The sequence below is a fragment of the Gallus gallus genome, chromosome 2 (assembly GCF_016699485.2).
Source record: "Gallus gallus isolate bGalGal1 chromosome 2, bGalGal1.mat.broiler.GRCg7b, whole genome shotgun sequence".
Classification (NCBI taxonomy): Eukaryota; Metazoa; Chordata; class Aves; order Galliformes; family Phasianidae; genus Gallus; species Gallus gallus.
This window is the reverse complement of record NC_052533.1, coordinates 102618530-102638917: the sequence shown is the minus strand read 5'-3', so window position 1 is coordinate 102638917 and position 20388 is coordinate 102618530. Positions and strand designations below refer to the sequence as shown.

Here is a 20388-nt window from a genome sequence, read left to right as displayed (position 1 = left end):
GAGGTGCCCTCCTTTCAGGGGAGGAGCAGCTTCCTGGCGCTTGGCAACAGTGCAGCCTCCCTGCATGTATAGACAGCCACAAACCAGCCCCTAGGCAGTGGGGAACCAGCCCCGGGTAGTGGGGAAACAGCCCCACAGTGGCTTTCTAGGACAGGAGAAATGGGGCAAGGTCTCACAGCCCCCCGGCATCCCTTGGCTGGGGCGGGGGCTGTTCCCTGCGTGACATCTGCAGGGCAGTCCCCACAGGTGCCACTGACGTGTGCTCTCAGGCATGCAGGGTGCCATGTCCTCGGCCAAAGTTCATCTGATGTCATTAGCAACCAGCGATGACGTAAGGCATTACAAATCTCTCAAGGCAACCTCTACTGGTGTTCACTGCTGCAGAAAGTCCTGCCTGCTGCAGGATGAAAGGGCAGACATCGAAGCACTAGGGTAGCTCCTGGACCAGGCTGGTAACTCCTGAACCAGATCAGTAACTCCCAAACCAGGCCATGACTCCCTTCTAGGCCCATAGCTCCTGAACCAGTCCAGTAGCTCCTGCCTACGCTCCATGCAGATGTGCACCACAGATGATAAGGAAAGCTTGGTCTAGTGATACAGTAGCAGTGTGGTTCTTGTCCTCTCCACCCCTGACCCTGACAGAAGGAAATTCTTTCTTCCCATCTACAGAACCTTGTGGGGTTAAAAGACTGCTGCCATGCCCCCTTCAAGCTTCTTTGACTGTACTTGTCTGTTAAATAAGCAAGCAGAATGTCAAAGCAGTGTCCTGCTGCACTGAGAAAATCTAGCACTCTGGCATATCTGTACAAGCACCAAGTAAGAAAATGTTAGGTTTGGGTTCAAAAAACCCCACATTACTTCATATTCATCTCATTATTCCATTTTTAATTTTGAGAAAAAAAAGTTTCACGTTCCTCAGTCCTGCAATCTAAGTTAGGATTCGAAGCAAGTCCTCTTCAGATAAACACTGCATGGCTGAGGCCTTGAGCCCATGACCCCTTCCTTCAGTGAAGGGATCAAACCTTGAACTGAATTATACTGAGATGTTCTGCAAAATCACATTTAAACAAAATCATTTGCCACACCCTCACATCCCCTAATAATAATAATAATAATAAATGATAATAATAATAGTTTCAAATCTGTCTAGAGCAGAAACTTCCCTTAATTTTACTCAAAATATTCCTGAAGTTGTTTAGCCATTAGTGGTAGAGTCACCATCCCTTGAGGTGCTCAAGAAAAGTGTAGATGTGGTACTGGGGGACGTGGGTTTGTGGGCAACGTTGGTGATAGGTGTACGGTTGGACTGGATGATCTTGGAAGCCTTTTCCAACCTTAATGATTCTGTGATTGTATGATCTTCATTCTTCAGTCTGCACGTGAAGGGATTTACAACAATTCACACCCTCCTCTGCATTTTGCTGTAGGAAATTATATCGTGTTTGCCCTAGTCTCTCACTTTTAATAAGAAATACCACAAGAAACATGGTGAGAGAGATTAGTGTAGTATTTTCTATGAAAACGATACTCCTCTGAGTTAAAAAATTCACAAGTATTCTTATCATGTGTTTAAATTACTGCTGGTGATGCCAGTACAATGTCCTTATTCTTTCCGAAAGCAGTACAGGCTGAATTTGTGGCACAATGCAAAGTACGCTTCTGCCTGCTTCCTGATGTTCAGAGATCTCTAAGACAAGAAGTGGAAATGCCCTGACACTGACACTGTCCACCACACGGCCCAGGATGGACCAAACCTGTCAGCACCAGGAATCAGATGTTGGTTTTGGGCCACCTCCTTACAAACCACACGAGAACGCACCTCATGAACCAAAGTGCTTGGATTTGCCTTGGTGCAGCTTCCAACCCGCCTGCAGACTTGGTCTTTTGAGGCTTTAGCCTCAGGACAGGTTAAATGGGTTCATCTTTTGGCTTAGGTTCGCCCTCTTCTCTACCAGTTAGTTTCCCCTCTTCGCAGTTTAGGATGCAGTCACCTTTCCCTTATTTGTGCGGCTTTATTCTGTGCTCCCAAAATAGGGTGTGCACACACAGGGAGAACTTTGCCTGCTGAGCAAAGGCAAGATGAGAACAGCACAGAGAGGCCCTTGCTTACACCTGGCCTGGCAAGAATGAGGCGTGCAATAAAATGACGCCCAGTGACAGTAACTGGGTTGGACACGTCTGTCACAGCTGTGCTACCTCCATGCCGTATTTAGGGCTTACACGTCACTGGTGTACGTAAGCACAGCTGTAAAATACACTGCTTACTCTTGGTTTCGATTTGCTCTGTTTATTTAGATATACATATCTTTTCTTTTCCCAGGGAGGCTCATTCCAATAAGCTATGTCCAAACAGTGTGAGTTAAGCAATAAAGGCTGCAGTTCCTGAAATGACTCTTCATTAAGCTTGTTGACAGGCTGAAGGCAGAGAGTAACTCCAGTTGAGTTCTGAGCATTTGCTGATTATATTTTAGCATTAAGCATTTCGGAACTTGTGGAACATACATAATGCTCAGATATTACAGCTAACATTAAATGCAAAGAAAGTGGTTTACATCTGTTAAGATATGCAATGAAAAAAAGGCTACAAAAGGCAAAATAAAGGCAAAAAAAGGCCAAAAAAAGGGGGGGTGGGGGGAAGGGGGGAGGCAAAAAAGGCATATGCTGGGTGTAACAGAGCATTGGGGCGGTTGGGGGCGCAGCGGCTGGTGGGCCCCACAGGACAGCATCGCCCCTTTAAGGGGGAGGTGCCATGGGAGCTGCCGCCGCGCCGCGATGGCCGCCGCGGGCGGTGCGGGGCCCGGCGGGCGGCGGTGACCGATGTACCTGAAGCGGCCGGCGGGCGGCCTCGCCTTCTGCCTCTTCTACCTGGCGTCCTGCTTCACCAACAAGGTGAGCGCGGCCCCGTGCAGCCGGGCTGCGGTGGGCTCTGCGCGGCGTTGCCCGGGGAGGCGCGGCTGTCTAGCAACAGCGGTGTTCGCGGTCGTTCGCAGCGGAAACGGCCACAGAGTGCCCAGAAGCGAACTACTTTAACTTGGTTTGAAATAGTTTGCGTTGTATGGCGTAGACAATACAGTGGCCGCTCCTTCCTGTCCAATTTATCACAGAACTTTAGAAAGGTTTGGGTCGGAAGGGACCCAGGGAGGCTGCCCAGGGTCCCATCCAACCTGGCCTTGAGCGCCTCCAGAGATGGGGCACCACAGCTTCTCTGGGCAGCTGTGCCAGCGCCTCACCAACCTCTGAGTGAAAAACTTCCCCCTGATATCTAACCTAAATCTCCCCTCCTTCCCTTGAAAACCATCCCCCCTTGTCCGATCGCAGTCTACTTGTGTAAAAAGTTAGTTCCCTTCCTGTTTATAATCTCCCTTTAAATAGTGGGAGGTCACATATGTATTTCTGCCTTATAAATGCATACATATACACGCATAGTGGGAAAAGGCATCCATCCATACGGACCCAGCAAAGCAATGGCACAGAAGCTACTTCCACAGCTTATTTCATCTCCACAGGGCATTATGGTGTACGGTCTTAAGCCAGTAAAAATTAATGCCAAAGGCTGCACCTTTGGGATTATATAATTGTGGGATGATATAATTTTAATTGTCAACCTCTTGTATCTTTTTTGTTCCTCTGCATCCGTTTCCTAATCGGTGCACAGTGCAGGGTGTGCTCAGCAAGTGAAAGAGAAGCAGATCTCCCTCCGTGCTGCTCAGTGTGTCATCTCCATACCTCATGTAATTCAGTGCCTGCTGCCTGCCAGCAGTTTTAGCGTGGGAAGTGAACTTACAGAAAGTGTTCAGGCTGTTTCTTCTCTGTTTATTTTGCTTTATTTTGGTAGGAGCTTCTTGTATTTTGTTGCTCTTGCGATTGCGTGTTAATGTTATAACTCTGTGTGTGTCTGATGTCCATTAATTTGGTATTTGTTTTCCAGTATGTCCTGTCTGTCCTGAAATTTACCTACCCTACCCTTTTTCAAGGGTAAGTACCATTTTAAGAATACAGTTATTTGAAAAATGACTTCAGTCAATAAGTTCAGTCAGTAAATGTCTCGTTGTTCCATGCTGGAGCTAACTTTGGTACTTCATTTCATTACTGGCTTTTGCTTTCAAGAGAACATACTTAATGAAGCCTTAGTAAAGCAGGCATTCATTTGTCTTGGTCAAATTTTAAGCATCACAGTGGTGATTTAATTAAGATATATAGACTCCATCAGTTCCCAGTTATCTGCAAATTTTATGCTTCAGTCTAGAAAAGTGGCAGTTATAGCACAGTGTGTCTAAATTGGGAATGGCACTTGTGTGTAACATGCAGATTTGGTGTATTCTTTTTCAGTATGCTAATGAAAGCAGGCCTTTAACCCATCTTTATACATACACCAATACAGTGCTGCTTATTTTCATGCTTAGTCTTTGTTGTAGCTGTGTGTTGTAAGTCCCTATCGTATTTTGATGAGAAATTCAATGCTTTGCCAAATATGCATTTGTTAGTGTTAATAATTTGCGAGGTGTTTAGTGAAATTCTGGCCTATTATATTCCAGTCTTCTTCCATTTGCTCTTTTGAGATACTGGTTAAATCTGTGGACCTTTTTTGCACCTTAACATGGGTTGTGTTTTTGCCTGACTTGCAACTCCAGGGCTGTAATTACTTCTAGGAATAACTCCTCTGGGAATCTCCAGTTTCTTTGAGTGTACTCAGCTCTATTAAATGTGCAGCAAGTGCTTACTTCAGTTCTGTTGCTTGTGTGCAAACAGTCTCTTGGACAAGTCTTTGAGCACACAGGAAAAAGGGTTTTGAGTAATGTATGTAAAATACAAGCCTGGTAAGTCAACAGTAAAAAAAAGCATTTCCTCAATGGCTGTATAGGATCTGTGTTACCACATTTACTTCCTTTTTTTTTTTCCCGTTATTTGGAAATACATCCCAGCATCTTAGTAATTTTGTTTTTTAAAGGTGACCATTTCTTTGAAAATTAAGTGACTCAGATACACTTTCATGTAGAGCTTAGGCAGCTGAGCAAAGGAACGAAGGGTTATGCCCAGTTCACACCGTTCATTGATGTTGTTTTTGTTCCCTCTATAGCCAAAGACTGTATCACGTAGTGCTAAGGATTTGGAACTCTTAATAAGTTCAAGCTCTGTCCTTAAAACCTGAAATGATATTAAATTTTTTACATAAATTGATGGGAATTAATCACTGGTTTGGAATAGAGCATGATCAAGCCTTCAGCAGATGAGGGATATCTGGCATCAAGCTCTTGTATGCCCTCAGTCCAAAACAGGTGAAGTGAGCTGTGATAGTGGTGTTGGATGTTCATCAAACCCTTATGAACAGTGAGCTCGCTCTGATAACTGGGAATAATCAACAAACCCGTTTTTATACCTGATATATATTTAATGTGATTTAACACTGTAGCATAGTATCTCTGCCTGAGCTGTACTCGATGTTTGGGTACTTTTACCTGAGAAGCACCTCCCTGAAAACCATTAGCCTGAAAAGGAAGGAAACTGATCACTTACTATAAAGCTTAAAAAAATCACTGTGCATCACTACTGATTTTAAATTATCTGCAAGGATTGCTAAGGTCTCCAATACTACTTCCATAGTAAACTTAGGTATGCCATTGTGACAAGATATGTGACTAGATAGACAAGTCAATTCAGAATATGTGTAATTGTTTTATACCATTTGAATGAGAAAACCACAGTATTCTTGTCTATATGCTAAGTTATCTGGCTGCATTTTTTTTTTCCTCTAGAGGCTCTGAAGCAGAGGCTCATGCAGCGTGATGATTTGATTGTTAATGGCACTTCAATTACTGCGTGCTACATGCCATTTGAGTTATAGGCAGTGTGTAATCTAGGCCCAGCATGAATAACAACGAGAAGTCATAAAGCTAATGTTTGAAATTACCAGGACTGTACACTTCATCCTTGGGACTTATTAGTTCATTGAGCTGAGATCAGTCTGTGAATCCTGAAATCATATTTATTTGCTCTAGCAATAACAGTTTATATGTACAGATGTTTATTTCTTGTCACAATCCTTGCCTCACTTGCATCTTTAGGTTGTCATGGCTTTAACATCAGTATGATTACTAAATATTTTGTTGGAAGAAACAATAAAATGGGGATTCAATAACATGACTAAGGAAATTGCAGTAGGTGGTTCTTTATAGAACACTTGAAATATGAGGTGGAAAGAACCAGAATAATAGAAAACCTGGAGGATAAGACAGACCAGGAAACAAAAGATTTAAAGAGTAGTGCCATCCCTGGTAACCTGGAAGAGCAGTAGATGACTATAGTCCTATGTGTGCTCTGAGAAATTCTAGGGATTTTAAGGTCATGCTTCACATGGTTTAAAAAAAAACAAAAACCAAACGATTTAGGGATACTGTCCTATTTCTATTTCAGATGGCAGACGTTAGTTGGTGGACTTCTGCTTCATGTCTCCTGGAAGTTGGGCTGGGTGGAGATAAGCTTGTGTTCAAGGTACTGTGAGGTTTTCAGTATCTGCTGCGTACTTACTTTTTGTAGTTCACTAGTTTAGCAAGTCACTAACTTGCTGAAAAGTAAGATGATATGTGTATCTGTATGTGTGTATTCTGCCTCGCTAGTGTTGGAGAGATCTTACGTTTCAGTCTAATCAATGTTCAGTCACGCGCTTCCACACATTACTAATGTAGAGCAGATTCAATTTCACCTTGGCAAGATAAAGAAGTGTAACCACTAGAGAAGGCTGCAAGGATAATTTATCCAATGTCATTTTTTGCATCTCTTCCCCGGATCATCTGAAAAATACCAGCAGAGAAACCTCAGTAGTGCGTTCATTGACACCCCCTTCCTTAAAATCTCAGTGCAGTGCAGTCAGCAAATGTGATTTGACACCTTCTCTGTAATATTTGGGGCTCATAAATGGGAGTCATTCACCCTTATGCATGTCTCTATATGCATAAGTGCACAACAAGAGTAACCAGTGAGGTGCACAGGACTGGTGCAGTGATCTAAGTCCAAATTCAGATGTTCTTCAATGGATCAAGATCATCTGCTTGAACTGAGTGCTGCTACCATTTAGAAGAGTTATCCAGAGTATCGTACTCTGCTCAGAAAGATCCATTTTGTGGAATGAAATGTGGCATCTCCTTTACATTTCATAAAATAGCATGATTTATAAGATGTATGCCCATAGCAATTGCTGAGTCCCCGTTGCTGGAGATACTCAAAACTTTTCTGAGTGAGCTGAACAATGTGTCTTAACTCTGAAGCTGGGCTATCAGGCTGGTTGACTGTCAGAATTTCCTTCCAGTGTAATTTTTTTTCAGTTATTTGTATTATCATGTGACACGTGATGGATTTTCTGTCTGGAATGTAAGCAGTAGACTTGCAAAACTGAAGCTCCTCATTGGGAGTGAAATCTCTGCGTCCACGTGTGAGGAGAACCAGGCTAAGTTCTGTTTTTATGTGCATGCAGGTGGCCACATCCCCACTGAAACCTAAACAGAGCTGTAAACGGAAACAAGATTTAACTTCCTATCTTTTATCTACAGCGTAGATAAGATGCGGATGTGGAGTTCAAAGCTCTCATTGGTTTTGGCAGAGGCAGGATTAGGCTCCAAACTTTGCTTAAGCACCAGTTACTGATATATATTGTCACCAAATGTATGCTGTTTATGCACATTTTGTCTTTGCAGTACAGCTTAAATGCAAAGGAATACAGCCATCACTAATGTCCTTTTTAATTCAGCTTTTTGTCACTAGTTGAGAAAATACTTTTGCTTTAAGTTGTGACAGTAAAAGAAGCTGAATAATTTTTCCAGCTTGGAAAATACATTTTCATTTTCCCATAACTTGACAGACATCTAAGATAACACTGCACAAGAACCACTTTCCACTGTTGAAGAGGACGTTTTTATATGAGAAAACTGTGGCATAAAATTAGTTTGTGTTTTGCAGGTTGAGACTTCAGGCCACTAGATGTCAGCATACTCTAGGGAAACTGGTTAAAATACATCTTGGGAAAGCTCTGCAGTGATTTTCTAGAATATTAGCTGTGGACAGAACGATATGGTCAGAATTAATTATTTGGCTATAATTCAGACTAGTACTTAAGCATGAATTTGAATCTGCCTTTCTTCAGAAGGATTAAGTGCATGCTTTGTTGAACTCAACTTTCAGCATAGATCTCTGTCTAAAAAAAAAACCACAAAAAAACAAGCAATGAAAAACCCCATAATATTTCAAAGGTTCTCTCCATCATCTCCTCTCATATTCCTTCACCCTGTAAAGATGTTTTTGTAGTGGACTGAGAATGGCTTTTTTTTCCCCCCTCTTCCAGCATCTTGGTCTCTGCATCTATCTTTTTAGTGTACATGTAGAATATTTAAGGATACTGTTTCCAGTCCCCGGTCTTCTCGTGCTGCAAGTAATAAACTGTTACCCATCTGTGTATTTCCACAAAGCCCAGAGTATTTCTGTTCTGCAGACAGATCTCATGAGCTCTCTGAGCCGGTAAAGGTACCCAAGAGTATTTCAGAAGAATTGTTTTACTACCTAGAGATGACCACCTGAAGGTGATGACAAAGTCAGGAATACTAGCTTCACAGTAAATACCAAATAAAAACAAGTCCTTGGTCCTATTAAACATATGATTTACATTAATTTCCCTTTGGTTTGATGAATATCTTGCTTTTTATCTGTTTCTCTTCAGTACTGCCAAATGCGAGAGATTCTCACCATCACTGTTGCTTCTACAAGGTGAATAGCAACTGTCTGCAGAATTTGTGTCCAAAACAGGACTCGGTGGAGTGCGGAAGAATGTATGTGGCATTCACATAATGCCTCCAGTGCCATGATCTGCTACCCACCTTCTGCCTGACCCCAGCAGGCACCTCAGTCCTATGTTCTGGTTGGCATTTCTTCTACTGTTGAATTTTTCCCAGCTCAGAAACTTGCATAAACCAAAACTTCCAAGTCTGGTTTTAGGGAAGCTACCCACTTAAGACCAAGACTTAAATGGGCTTTGAATCTAACCCCACTACATAAATTCATCAGGTTTTTTTACGTCACTAAACTTGCTTGTTTTGCACGTACATTGCTGTGTTGCCAACATAAGGAGCTGCGATTCGGTTTGCATACAAGACAGATTGTTGGTGCTGACACATTACATCAAACATCCATGCATTCTTTTCCAGTCCTGAAATTCCCACTTGGCAGCATAAAATTCTCCTGTCGCATCATGGGAAAAGCATCTTAAGTCCTTTTCCATTGCACTTCACAGCATTGCACTGGAAACGGAGACATATTTGGAATGCCTAGAATTTAGTGGTGGGAAACATGAAAGAGTGATATTTTTATGCACTAAATGGAAATTCAGTTTTCATCTTGTTTTCCTTTCTTCTTCCCAGCCCTCCCTTTTCTTCTTCCCTTCCTTCTTTCTTCAATTTACTGCAAGTCCAGTTGGAGTCTGGTTTTTTTTGTGGTTGGTATCTGATGTGAACTCATTGGCAATGAAGCATGACGGTTTTAGGTCCTGATCTTTAAAGAGCAAATTTTCATATCAGCAAAAGGATCTAAAGGCCATTCTTTTGTTACTCTGTTGTTTTTTTTTTTTTTTTTTACCAAATACCTTAGAAAATTATATAAGGAAAGGGAACATGACGTTTAGTTGTTGGGTTTTTTTTCCTTGTGTTAAAGATAAGAAAAATCCTTGGGCATGTTTTATCTTATTTAGACTGTTCTGTTTTCACCTTTATTTGTCCATTTTTTTTTGTACTTCATGAAGTATTGTAATGCAGTGATACCTATAATTGCATTTTGACACGTACACGCTATTTAGAAGCATAATCCCAGTTAATGAACCACGAGTACTTTGACTTCATATTTAAAATGAGTATTACGTGCTAATACTCTCTTGACTAGTTCAAGACTTAGGAAGGGTGAATGAAGGCAGCAGTGTCTTCTTCAGTACTGAGAAGCCTCCGAGTTAGTCCTTTAAATCTCTGTCCCTCAAAATTGTATGTTATTCTCTCTGAAGTTTACCACCTACCTGAGCCTTTTTTTCTCATAAGTATCAAAATGGGAAAAGAACAGTGCCCAAAACTGAAGCCCGACTCGACTGCCATAACCAAGATTAAATTAAAAAAAAGAAAAACCCAACAACAAAACAAAGCAACATCAATCTGCAATGATTTAATTCCTTCATTAATTGTCAAAATGCCTCCAGGAGTTTGGCTTAGTCAAAGGGGTGTCATTAGGAAATCTCCAGAGACAGGCTCCCACAGAGACAATCCGATCTTCAGCAGAAATCTCTTTGTAAATCTGGCTGAGAAATGAAGAAATGAATGCGTGGGTGGGCAAGTGTATTTGTACATGGTGAAAATGTGTGCTGTCTGTGCGAGTGCACCATTTTATGCCTTCATTTGAAAGTTTTTCTTCCTTTTACAGAGCATCAAGGAAATTATTGAAATGAAATTTCTCTCCCTTAGAGCTAATAGGAGTAACTGCTATGAAATATACAATTATTGAGGGATAAGAGCCAGGGAAAGAGTGGAAAAAAAAAAAAGCAGAAAGAAAAGAAAAGCAGTAATGTTGTCCACCTGGGATTAGATGAAGTGGTTTATTTCTGTCTCAAGAGACTTGCTTAGTAAGCGAGAGGAATATTGAACAATCAGACAGTGAATTTAATATGCACACTTTTCAATATATGTACACATACATATGTTATATTCCTTGTAAGCAACTGCTGCTAACTGCATGTTAACAGAATCTAGAGAAGTAATGAGATTTGAATTGTTTCCACAGGTCTGAAATCCTGTCCTGGCTTCCTGCGTCGGTAATTTTTGTGGGCATTATTTATGCTGGCTCTAGGGCACTGTCTAGACTGGTAAGAAGCACACAGGTAGATGTGAGTTCTGTATTGCCTCTACTTTGTGAGCAAAAAATGTTCTCTTCATACAAGGGATTAATGCTGTTCTTGGGTTGAGTGGAAAAGAGAGGGGGAGGGCTTCACATAATACGTAATCTATTAACATAGAGCAATGGTCCAGTCTTGCAAAGTGTAGAGCAGTAGCAAAAAGCACAAAGTGCCTTCAGCGTTCCTTGAGCTCTCTCAGACAGTTTGAAGAACTCCTCATTGCTCCACAGTCCTCAGGGTTTTGCAGACAGATCCACTGTTCTGAATTGTGCAGGTAGGGAAGAAGTTAATGAAGTTACTGGCTCTAATTTTGCAAAAGGGTTAATGGGACGCATTTCTGGGGGAAATCTTTCCAAGAAAAGGATGAAAGCCATTTCTGTGAGAGGCTTTGATGCTTTACAGGATTTGAAAAAATAAATTGAAAGTTGGGAAGAGATTATGGGAAGGGTTTGATTCATCAGGTTTATTATCTGTTTGAACTACAATGACCTATGAAATGTTTAATCGGGGGATGTCAAATCTGCCTTCATTAGAGTTGAATGCCTTTTACTTAAGTGAGCCAGTGTTTCTCAGAAAGTAGAAGTAAAAAAATATACATACTATTAATAAATAAAAATACAAATATTTTAAAATAAATCAGCAACATGATTTTTTTTAATTGTTTTACTGTTGTTACTGTCTGCAGTAGTTCATGCTCTAGTTCCCTTCTGTTTTCTGTCAGTTCACCTTATATTCCAGATCCAGCTTACTTCTACCAATTTCTAAACCCCAAGAGAGATCAAAAGGGAATTTTTGGACAAGACTCTTTTTACAATGAGCCCTTGATCATCCTAGTGGAAAGACGGGGCAGAAAAGGACACTTGGTTTCTGTCCACTCAAATAAAGCGATGGGCCTCATCTTAGACCCCACTGATCTTTGGGAAGCATGGCTGCGTGCTTGGAAGCCACATGCCTCCAGGTTAGCTCTGTATCGTGGTGATTGCATTCACTTCCTCTTGATTCCTTGTCAAAGCAAATCCACGAGGCTTCCCTGGTGTAAACTCAAGAAAGATCTCTAAGGAAAGAGCTGTTTGGAAATAGCAATAAACCCTTGGCAGCAGCATCTTTTCTGCCTGATCACCTGTGAGGTGGAGGAGGTATGAATCACATCCTCTGTTGCTATTTCTTCTTTCTGAGTCCTGTAAATTACCTTGTTTCCCTGCCTTGCCTACTCTGTGATCATTCAAGAGTAATATGTACTGGCATGGCACAGGGCCTGTGAAAAGTTTTTGGTTTGGATCCCAAAGCATTCCTGAGGAGCATCACCCACTTCTGTAGGTTTTTTTGTTGTTTGTGGATGAGCCTGGTTCTGTGGCCATTTTAGGAGGAACAGCAGAATGACAAGTAGTCTTAGGCCATAGCTCGTATGTAATGCTGGCCTCAAATTCAAACCTACGTACAAGCTTTATTTTCAGTAAATTTGCCTACAACAATTTTGTGATGTGGAGAGAAGGAAAATGGACTCTACCACATCCTTGTACCTGAAACTGCTCACTTCACAAATTTACTTGTGGTAATTGAGTTTGTTTCTAAAGTAGAAATCACGTGAACTTTTTTGATCAAAACGGTGGATGCCTGCTTTCAAACAGCCCTGTATAGAGACAGGATCTCAGTTTCCATTTGTACCCCTCCAAGAGACACAGAAGGGCTATCCTGCCCAAGAGTTGAGGGCTGAGACTGGAGCAGTGCTGCCTAGCTCTGAACTGTGATGTATTAGCCAAAGTATGCAAAACTGTGAGAGGAGATTTGTACGGAGCCTATTCACCCTGTCTGTCCAAACAGTAAACCTTTCTTTTAGTGAGTATTAAGCCTACTCACAAATTTAAAAAATAGTCACATCAAAGACAATAGACATATGGAGAAGGTTAGCAGGGCTAGGCAAACTGGAGCCATTGTTGGCTCTGAAACGTATTTGAAAGAGCCAAAAGCAGGGAGGAGGAAAGAAAATCCATCAGATTGGCTTCATGAAAGGAAGAATGTAAGTTTTGCTGTCATCTTACCTTGTTTATGGTTATTTCTATTTTTTATGGTATTTTCTGTTATTTCAGGCTCAGGATGCTTATGTTTGGTACTTCTGTTTTATTGTGTTTAGTTGTCCAGCAACAAGGTTGAGAATTGGATTCCAGAACTGATAAAGCAGGAGCTGACAACTTCACGCCAGTTGTGTTTGTGTGGTTTTCATTCACTGCTAATTTAGAGGTGTTAAGAATTATCTTGGTGAAACTGTTGTATTTATGGATCCACCCTCTTTGTTATTATGGTTTAAAGTGTTTAATTAGTGATGCTTATCCTGCTTTGCGGGCAAGAGAAGAAAAATCCAGAAAATAAGAGATTTCTGATTACAAAGTTAAATTGAAAAGGTATTTACTGCCTGATACTTACAATGCAAGGATGTCAGTATGAATTTAACTCATTCTCTACTCATGTGATTTAAATACTATCCATAAGCAGGGAAACTGCTTCCTGAAACTGCCGTAGCCTTTAGACTATCTTAATCAGAGCAGATAATTGCTTCTGTTGTGACTGTCTGAGAGACCAAAGATCTGATTTGGAGGATTTATTGTGAGCCACTAATTTGAGTTGGTTTTGCCTGGAGTCATGGGCGTTTTATTCATTGTTGTTATCACTGGGATTTGTTTTTTAATGATTTCATATTGGGATTGCGTCCAGATGCCTCATTGGGTATAATTTCAACATTGCTTTTGTGTGAACTATTATTACATTTCTACCTAAATTTCTGGCAGATCTTCCTAGCAGTAACTGAAAACAATGGCTTAAAATCATCTTACCAGTAATTCTGTTGCTAAGAGTAACACTGTGTTAGTACCAGCAGACGGAGATGGGAAAATAATGAGAACAGGTTACTGTGGAGGTTGTAGGTATGCGAACAAAGAGGCAAAACCAGAGGCAGAAACCTGTGGCAATTCTCACAACGGTAGCTCTGTATGAACATCTGGACATGGCACTCAAAAGTGGTATTTAAAGATAAATGTGCCTTGTAATAGTGACTGTGCTCTTGGAACAAGTCTAAATTCCTGCAGGAGATGTGATGTGGGTCTACAATTTAAAAAAAACCAAGCAAAATAATACAAATACCTGGGACAGTTAGCCCTAATAGGAACACCCTTCCTATGTCTGTGACTGTTAAGTGAGTTAATTCAAGGCATTTTTGTTCTCTCCTGTTGGCAGCCAATTCCAGTGTTCCTTACTATACACAATGCAGCAGAAGTCATAACCTGTGGCTTCCAGAAGTTTGTGCAGAAAGAGGTAATTTCACCTATTAATTAGTATGTTCAAGACACCTCCTGTATCTTGAACAGCCCTATAACAAGACATCTAATTTCTTTTCATGCAGGCATTAGTGCTATGTGCTTTTTTAATCTCATTGTGATAGCAAGCCACTAATGAGTCCCAGAGAGAGATTCGCTTTTGACAAGTATCTATATTGATGTTTCTTTTCTCTTTTAGTGAATGAAAGATTGCAAGTGCATATTGATGGCTTAATTTCCATTTTTAAGGCTGGCTTAGTCCAGTTTGCCTTTTGCTTTAGAGAATTAATATCTCTCTCGTGTTGTACTTAAGAATTTCATCATTCGAGCAGAGGGAAAGGAAGACTAGGTCTTTAGATTTAACTAGTCTAATATATCTAGAATTCAATATATCATGTGTATCAATAGATTGATCACATCTCTACGTAAAGTGTTGGAAAAGTAATGCATTTTACACTTTGCTTTGGGAATCTGTCCCAAGACCTGCTAAAGTGAGAACAATTCCTGCTTACTTTAGTAAGGTCTCACTTTGTTTCTCTTTAGCTACACCGGAGATCTTTCTTTTTAGGCTATGAAATGCTTTTCTAATTGTCTGACCAGAGAGGTGCTGTATGAGGTACTGCTGGGAAATCACAATATCATTTCTGAAATGGTCCATGGCTTGTAGTGGAAGAGATCTTCAGTTCATTACCTCTACAGTGTATATAGAATGCAAATAAATACCAGTGTTTGCTTCTTGTAACAAACTGAAGACCTCCCTAAGGTTAAGGCTAAGGGATGTAGCAGTGTGCGCCATGGCGTATCTCTGTGGTGCTGTCCACAGTGTTCTATTTTTTCATTCTAGCTCACATGCTTATGTTTCCTCTCTTTGAAAATTAAAGCACAATGAGGAAGGATAATGCAAACACAGGTCTTGCTAGGAATCTTCTGGAGAATGATTTTGGACCAAAAGATTGGGGAACTTTGATGAATTTAGACCAAGACTGATTTGGGTGGGGAAGTACCTAATTAATTAAGTATAATCAATATTTGAATATCTACAGTACACACTTCTGGTATACTTAAGACAAGTGTAAGATCCAGGTGTAACATTCATGTCTGTTTTTAGGTTTACTTGGTGGTAAATAACCTGAAAATATATATAAAAAAAAGTTGGAGTAGGTTAATCTTTAGTCACTGTTCTTTTTGTTTGTTTGTTTGTTTCCCCAAATTCAATTTGTGAAGCAGTACTCAAACATAATGGGCTGTTCAGTGTTGTTTGCTGTCTTTTTCATGTACTTGGTGCAGTAAAATCATCTGTGATTCCTCTCCCATTTTGAAAGGAAAAGGTACTCTCTCACTAATTAAAAAAATAAGACAATTAATCATGTGTTCTTTTTTACAGCAGATCTCTCATCTGAAAGTCTGTAGGTAAGTATTAAAAACCATTCAGATTCAGTTTCATCTTGTTTTGGCTCCAGTTTCTGTATTTGCTTCAAATAGTAGCACACCAAAACAATGAAGAATGTAAGACAGATTCATGTGGGCGGTAAGCATAAATTGCAACATACAAGTAATTAAATACTTTTAAAATGTATTTTCTTTTTTCTTTTATACTATTGCTTAAATAGATACTTTTTTTTTTCTCCTTATAAAAATAGCTAGAAGGCTGGCCTTTGTGAATAACAAAACAGTGCTTGCAGTAATGTTTTTGAAAAGGAGATGGAACTCAAGTTTGATATTTCAGTGGGTAATATTAAGCACTAAGAGAAAGATAATGGATAGAAAATAGCTAAAAATGCCTTTCCTGAGGAGGAAAGGTGGGTGACATCTGGCATCATTCTGCATCATTCGTATTAAGTTACACAACTTTACCAGTCTTGGTTGGCCCTGGTTGTTTAGGCTACAAAAAAGAGATCGTGACAAACAGAAATCATCCATCCGCATACTGAAAGTTTCATTCTTCCCACTCATTCCCTTGAAGACAGTATATTTGCTGTCCTCCACATTTCTTACTCTTTTAACTGTACTTAGACTGAACAACACTGGTTTATTTTTCAGAGTGTTTGGAGGCCCTGCCTTCCAACTTCCTCCCTGTTGTTTCCATTATCTGGCTTACCGTGGCCTTGTTTTCTCTACTGGATTATTGTCAAGGATACCAGTTGGACTTTTGTTGTTGTTGTTTTGTCTCAGTTCTATCTTTTCCTTCTGTGTCCCCGAAGAGCAGGAAAATGAGCAATAAAAGCAAATATTTGTTGTTATTAATACTGACAGTCCAATTTCCACGTCTGCATATTCTGCATAGCCTGTAGAAATACCAATCAGCTGCAGTTTAAGATTTTTAGTCCAGTTCTGTGGACTAGGGAAGGATCTGTACTATCCTTAAGCCATTTCTATCATGCTTCCACTCACTCCCACTTTACTCTTTGTTCTGGAGTGAACAGCGTAACTATTAATGGAGTCACCACTGCTAAAGTTGTTGTAATACACAATTTACCCCAGTGATGGAACTTTTTGGAAGCTCTTTGTAGCCACAAATGAGTTGGTTTGGGTCTTCTGAAGTAACCTAAGGAAGCCAAACAGTGAGTGAAAAACAATTCTCCCTACAAATTTCTTTTTTTTCATCACCACTGAGATGGTTTGTGCTGATGTTCTTCTTGTTCAGCTTAGGTCTGTATTAATTACAATGAATGCCTGATATAAAATGTAATTTTGTTGGCAGAAAGTACTTTATAAATATACGGAATAAAAATGAAGCAAAAAAAGAAACGTATAGGTATAAAACTGAGTAGAAGTGTCCATATTTCACCAGGAGTACAATTCTTACTTTCTTTTTCCCTTACCCACAGTGTGCTGTTCCTCCTGGTAGCAGCAGTGTGCCTTCCTTTATGTGACACGCAGGTGAGCTCTGTTTTGTAAAGTGGCTCTAGTTTGGCCTTTCTATTTCTTAGCAAATAAATGCCCTAGCTTTTACTTGTAAGCTAGGGCAGGATTCCTGCAAAGGATTTGTAAACGTGTCCTATCACCATGTTACAATCTTGCGGTTTTTAATGTGTTTGTGTCCTGGTAAAACCTCTGACCGGTACAGACATGGAGCTTTTAGGTGAAGTCAGGAGCCGGGGATATCATGGTATAGCTTCTTAAAGGGCATAACGAATCACTTAGGTTTGAATTTGTTGCAAGTATGTTGAGTGGTTTCCTGAATTAGCTTTGTAGTCACTCTACGGACTTTCTGTAGTCGCTGGTGAAAGGAAGGAGTTACTTCTAAATCTAGAGTGGCTCAGTCTGTCATGGATCTATTCCTTGGACATGCCTGTCTTTCTCTTTTGGAGGCTTAAGAAGGCTCTTACTGTTGTCTAGGTGTTTCCAGTTAAAGGTAGACAGAAGTATTTCACCTGAGCTAACTCTATTTATGGTCCATGGTGCAGAGTAGGAACTTCTTGTGTATAGTTGTGAAAGCAGACATTCATTTTTCTCAATTGATTATGAAGAGAACCTATCTTTCTGGGAAACAAACTACTTGGCTGCTGCAGGGGCTGCTAGGGGAAGCGGGGCAAGAGAGCACCACTTCCAATACCTGAGTGCTGTTCCTCTGATCCACTTATCCCTCTGTGACTGACTATCCATCTGTACTGGGAGGTCAAAAGTTAACTTTTCTGCTAAGTGAAAAATGGCTATGATAGAAGAATATACGGGCTGGCGTCCATAGTCTCAGGTCACCTAAAATGATATCTGTATCCAAAGGAAACAGAGTTGTTTTCAACAGGGCTGAGAACCTGGCTAACAGGATACAGCTACTGGGCATGTGCCATATCTCTAAGGGGAATAGAAGAGATATCTCTAGCCTTCTTTAGTCTTCTTTTCATTTGTGCTATAGCTCCCACTGTACTTGCTTTACAAAGCTAAGTGCAGGGAAATAGCAATGCTTATGTAAATATGAATATGGTTAAGTGGGCATAGTGGTGACAAGCTGATGGTTGGACTTAGAAGTCTTTTCTTCTAATGATTCTATGATACCTTTATTTACCTAGATGTTTTTTATTGCAGTTTGATCCAAACGGTTATCTGTGGGCTCTAATTCACTTGATCTGTGTTGGTAAGTCATCTTCTTTGGGGGAACAACTATGAAGAGTGAATTTGTTGGAGAAGCAAGTCAACTTTATTGTGAATTTTTATTTTATATTTAGGGTTTTTGATGTAAGAAACATTTTAAAATAAAAAGGTTAGTAAAGATAAGAAAATGCTTTCCTCTCATAGCCTGTAAGTTGAAAACGACAGATCAGACAGAGTAGACAGGTGAGAAATTACACATACATTTTAATCAACGCTGAAGTTTTCTGGAGCTTTTAGTGGTTGCCCAGTGAGAGACACTTTTCCTCTCTGAGCGGAGAAGAAACATGAAGAACTGAAACTTCGTTTTTGTATACACAGATTTTATTTAAAAGTTAACCAAAAAAAGTATTCCAAAATATTATGGAATGTTTCCAAAAGAAGGGTGTTGAAATGTTGGAGCTTTTGATGCAATCATATGCATTTTTAAATAAATAAGTTAATTAAAGATGTGTTGCATGATCTCTAGGGTTTTTGTATTTTTCTTTTGTTGGATAAACTGTAATTCTTCCCTGAAAAGCTGAAAACAATCAGATGCAAAAAAAAAAAATCTGAAGAAAAGCTGAGTAGCAGTATATAAGTAGGAGGTTTGTATGTTTTGGAACATTAAGCTGAATAGTAAGGGATTTGTACTTGGTTCTTAGATCTCCTACAGACTGAGTGATTCATTTGTATGTTAAGTCTTGTCTGCAAATTAGGGGTGATTCCTTCTTTACTTTGTCTATTTATACTGTAAAATTAGCAGGTCACAGGTTATGTGTCTATAATTTGTGTTTAAGGAGATCTGGAGATCATGTGCTAAAATATATGTTAATATATAAATAAGATGTAGGTTTTTTTTTTATAGGAAATGTTATAAACTCCTGCTCATTTAGATAAAACAAAAAATCTAGGGATTTTTCGCTTGAAATACTTGTTTGCTGTAACTAGGGATGAGCCAAGCTGAGACTTCTCCTTTGTAAAACATTGCTAACTGAAAAGCAAATTGGTGAAGAATGCAAAGAGCCTGGAGATCCCACAAACAGCCAAGATGGCTCAGAACAGACAACTGTAGGATCTGCATAGACGAACATATCATAGAAGTTACCCAGAAAAATAGGTGGGTTGAAGAACCCATTCTACAGCACTTTTCTTTATGTATTTGCACATGCACATGTATTTCCCTCCCACGTTTTTTTAGTTATCTTGATCTGGAGTCATCTCCTATCCAGAAGGACTAGCAGAAACACACAGCGTGACAGTATTCTCAGAGGATAACACTCTGGAAACCATTAATTTGAAGTGATAGGTTGATTTTACTCATGATTTAGGCATCTTTTGTGCCATATTGCTAAGTGTGATTCAGAGGGGTCTGTCAGTACCATGACCAAATAAGCTGTTGTTTGTCAGGATGATTGCATGTTATGGTAAATCCATGTCATTTTGATTACAGGGGCCTACAAAGTATTTCACAAGTTATGGAAACCTAATTCTTTAAGGTAATGTATTTTCATGTTCTTTGAAATAGAAGGAGATTGCTATCAAAGAGGACTGATGTATGTAGCAGTCAGGTGAACTGTAGGGATCTCTGCTTTATCTATGTGAACTGGATCACTCTTGGTTAATCGTTAATGATTTTTGTTACAAGAAGAGCCATACTGTTGATAATCCCAGCAATACCATGTGGTTATTGATATTTATACTGCTAACACAAACACTGAATTAGTTTTAAACACTGTGTTATCAACGGATGATGACTCAGTCCTGGGAAAAGATCCTGTAGTTACTGGCACTGACATTAAGAGGAAATGTTAGTTTGTGTTAACCTGAAAGCTGCATAGTTTGAGTGTGTCAGTATCTCCCTTTACGACACAGTCTCAAAAGTGTTTAACAGCTGGTGGGGTGCCACAGGATGTCAGTGTCTGTGTAACTCAAAAACCTTGGAACGTTGTACCAATCCTATATGCAGTCTAGAACATCAGCCATACAGAAGTTGTTTTGAAAGTAGGTGCCATGTTCATATGGCACATGCATGGTGTCTGCAGTTGTCTGTATGGGGATGGATTTGTTGCCACTGTGTGTTATGTATATGTACGTGACATG

General features: G+C 40.0%; 1 protein-coding gene across 17 annotated transcripts in view; it reads left to right on the top strand.

Annotated features, from left to right (window-relative positions):
- Positions 1 to 20388, top strand: part of TMEM241 (transmembrane protein 241) — a 99928-nt gene that overhangs the window by 416 nt on the left and 79124 nt on the right. For 4 of the 17 annotated variants that reach the window (XM_040688550.2, XM_040688522.2, XM_040688542.2 and 1 more), the window contains exons 1-9: positions 2747 to 2889; positions 3929 to 3975; positions 6412 to 6489; positions 10798 to 10879; positions 14138 to 14215; positions 15602 to 15627; positions 17046 to 17097; positions 18244 to 18292; positions 19739 to 19784. In XM_040688550.2, coding sequence (XP_040544484.1) covers positions 2818 to 2889; positions 3929 to 3975; positions 6412 to 6489; positions 10798 to 10879; positions 14138 to 14215; positions 15602 to 15627; positions 17046 to 17097; positions 18244 to 18292; positions 19739 to 19784 — 530 coding nt within the window. In that variant the 5' untranslated portion in view covers positions 2747 to 2817. Of the gene's footprint in view, positions 1 to 2746; positions 2890 to 3928; positions 3976 to 6411; positions 6490 to 10797; positions 10895 to 14137; positions 14216 to 15601; positions 15628 to 17045; positions 17098 to 18243; positions 18293 to 19738; positions 19785 to 20388 lie in introns of those variants that run through there. The other 13 variants (XM_040688505.1, XM_040688459.1, XM_040688478.1 and 10 more) reach the window with 7 other exon arrangements.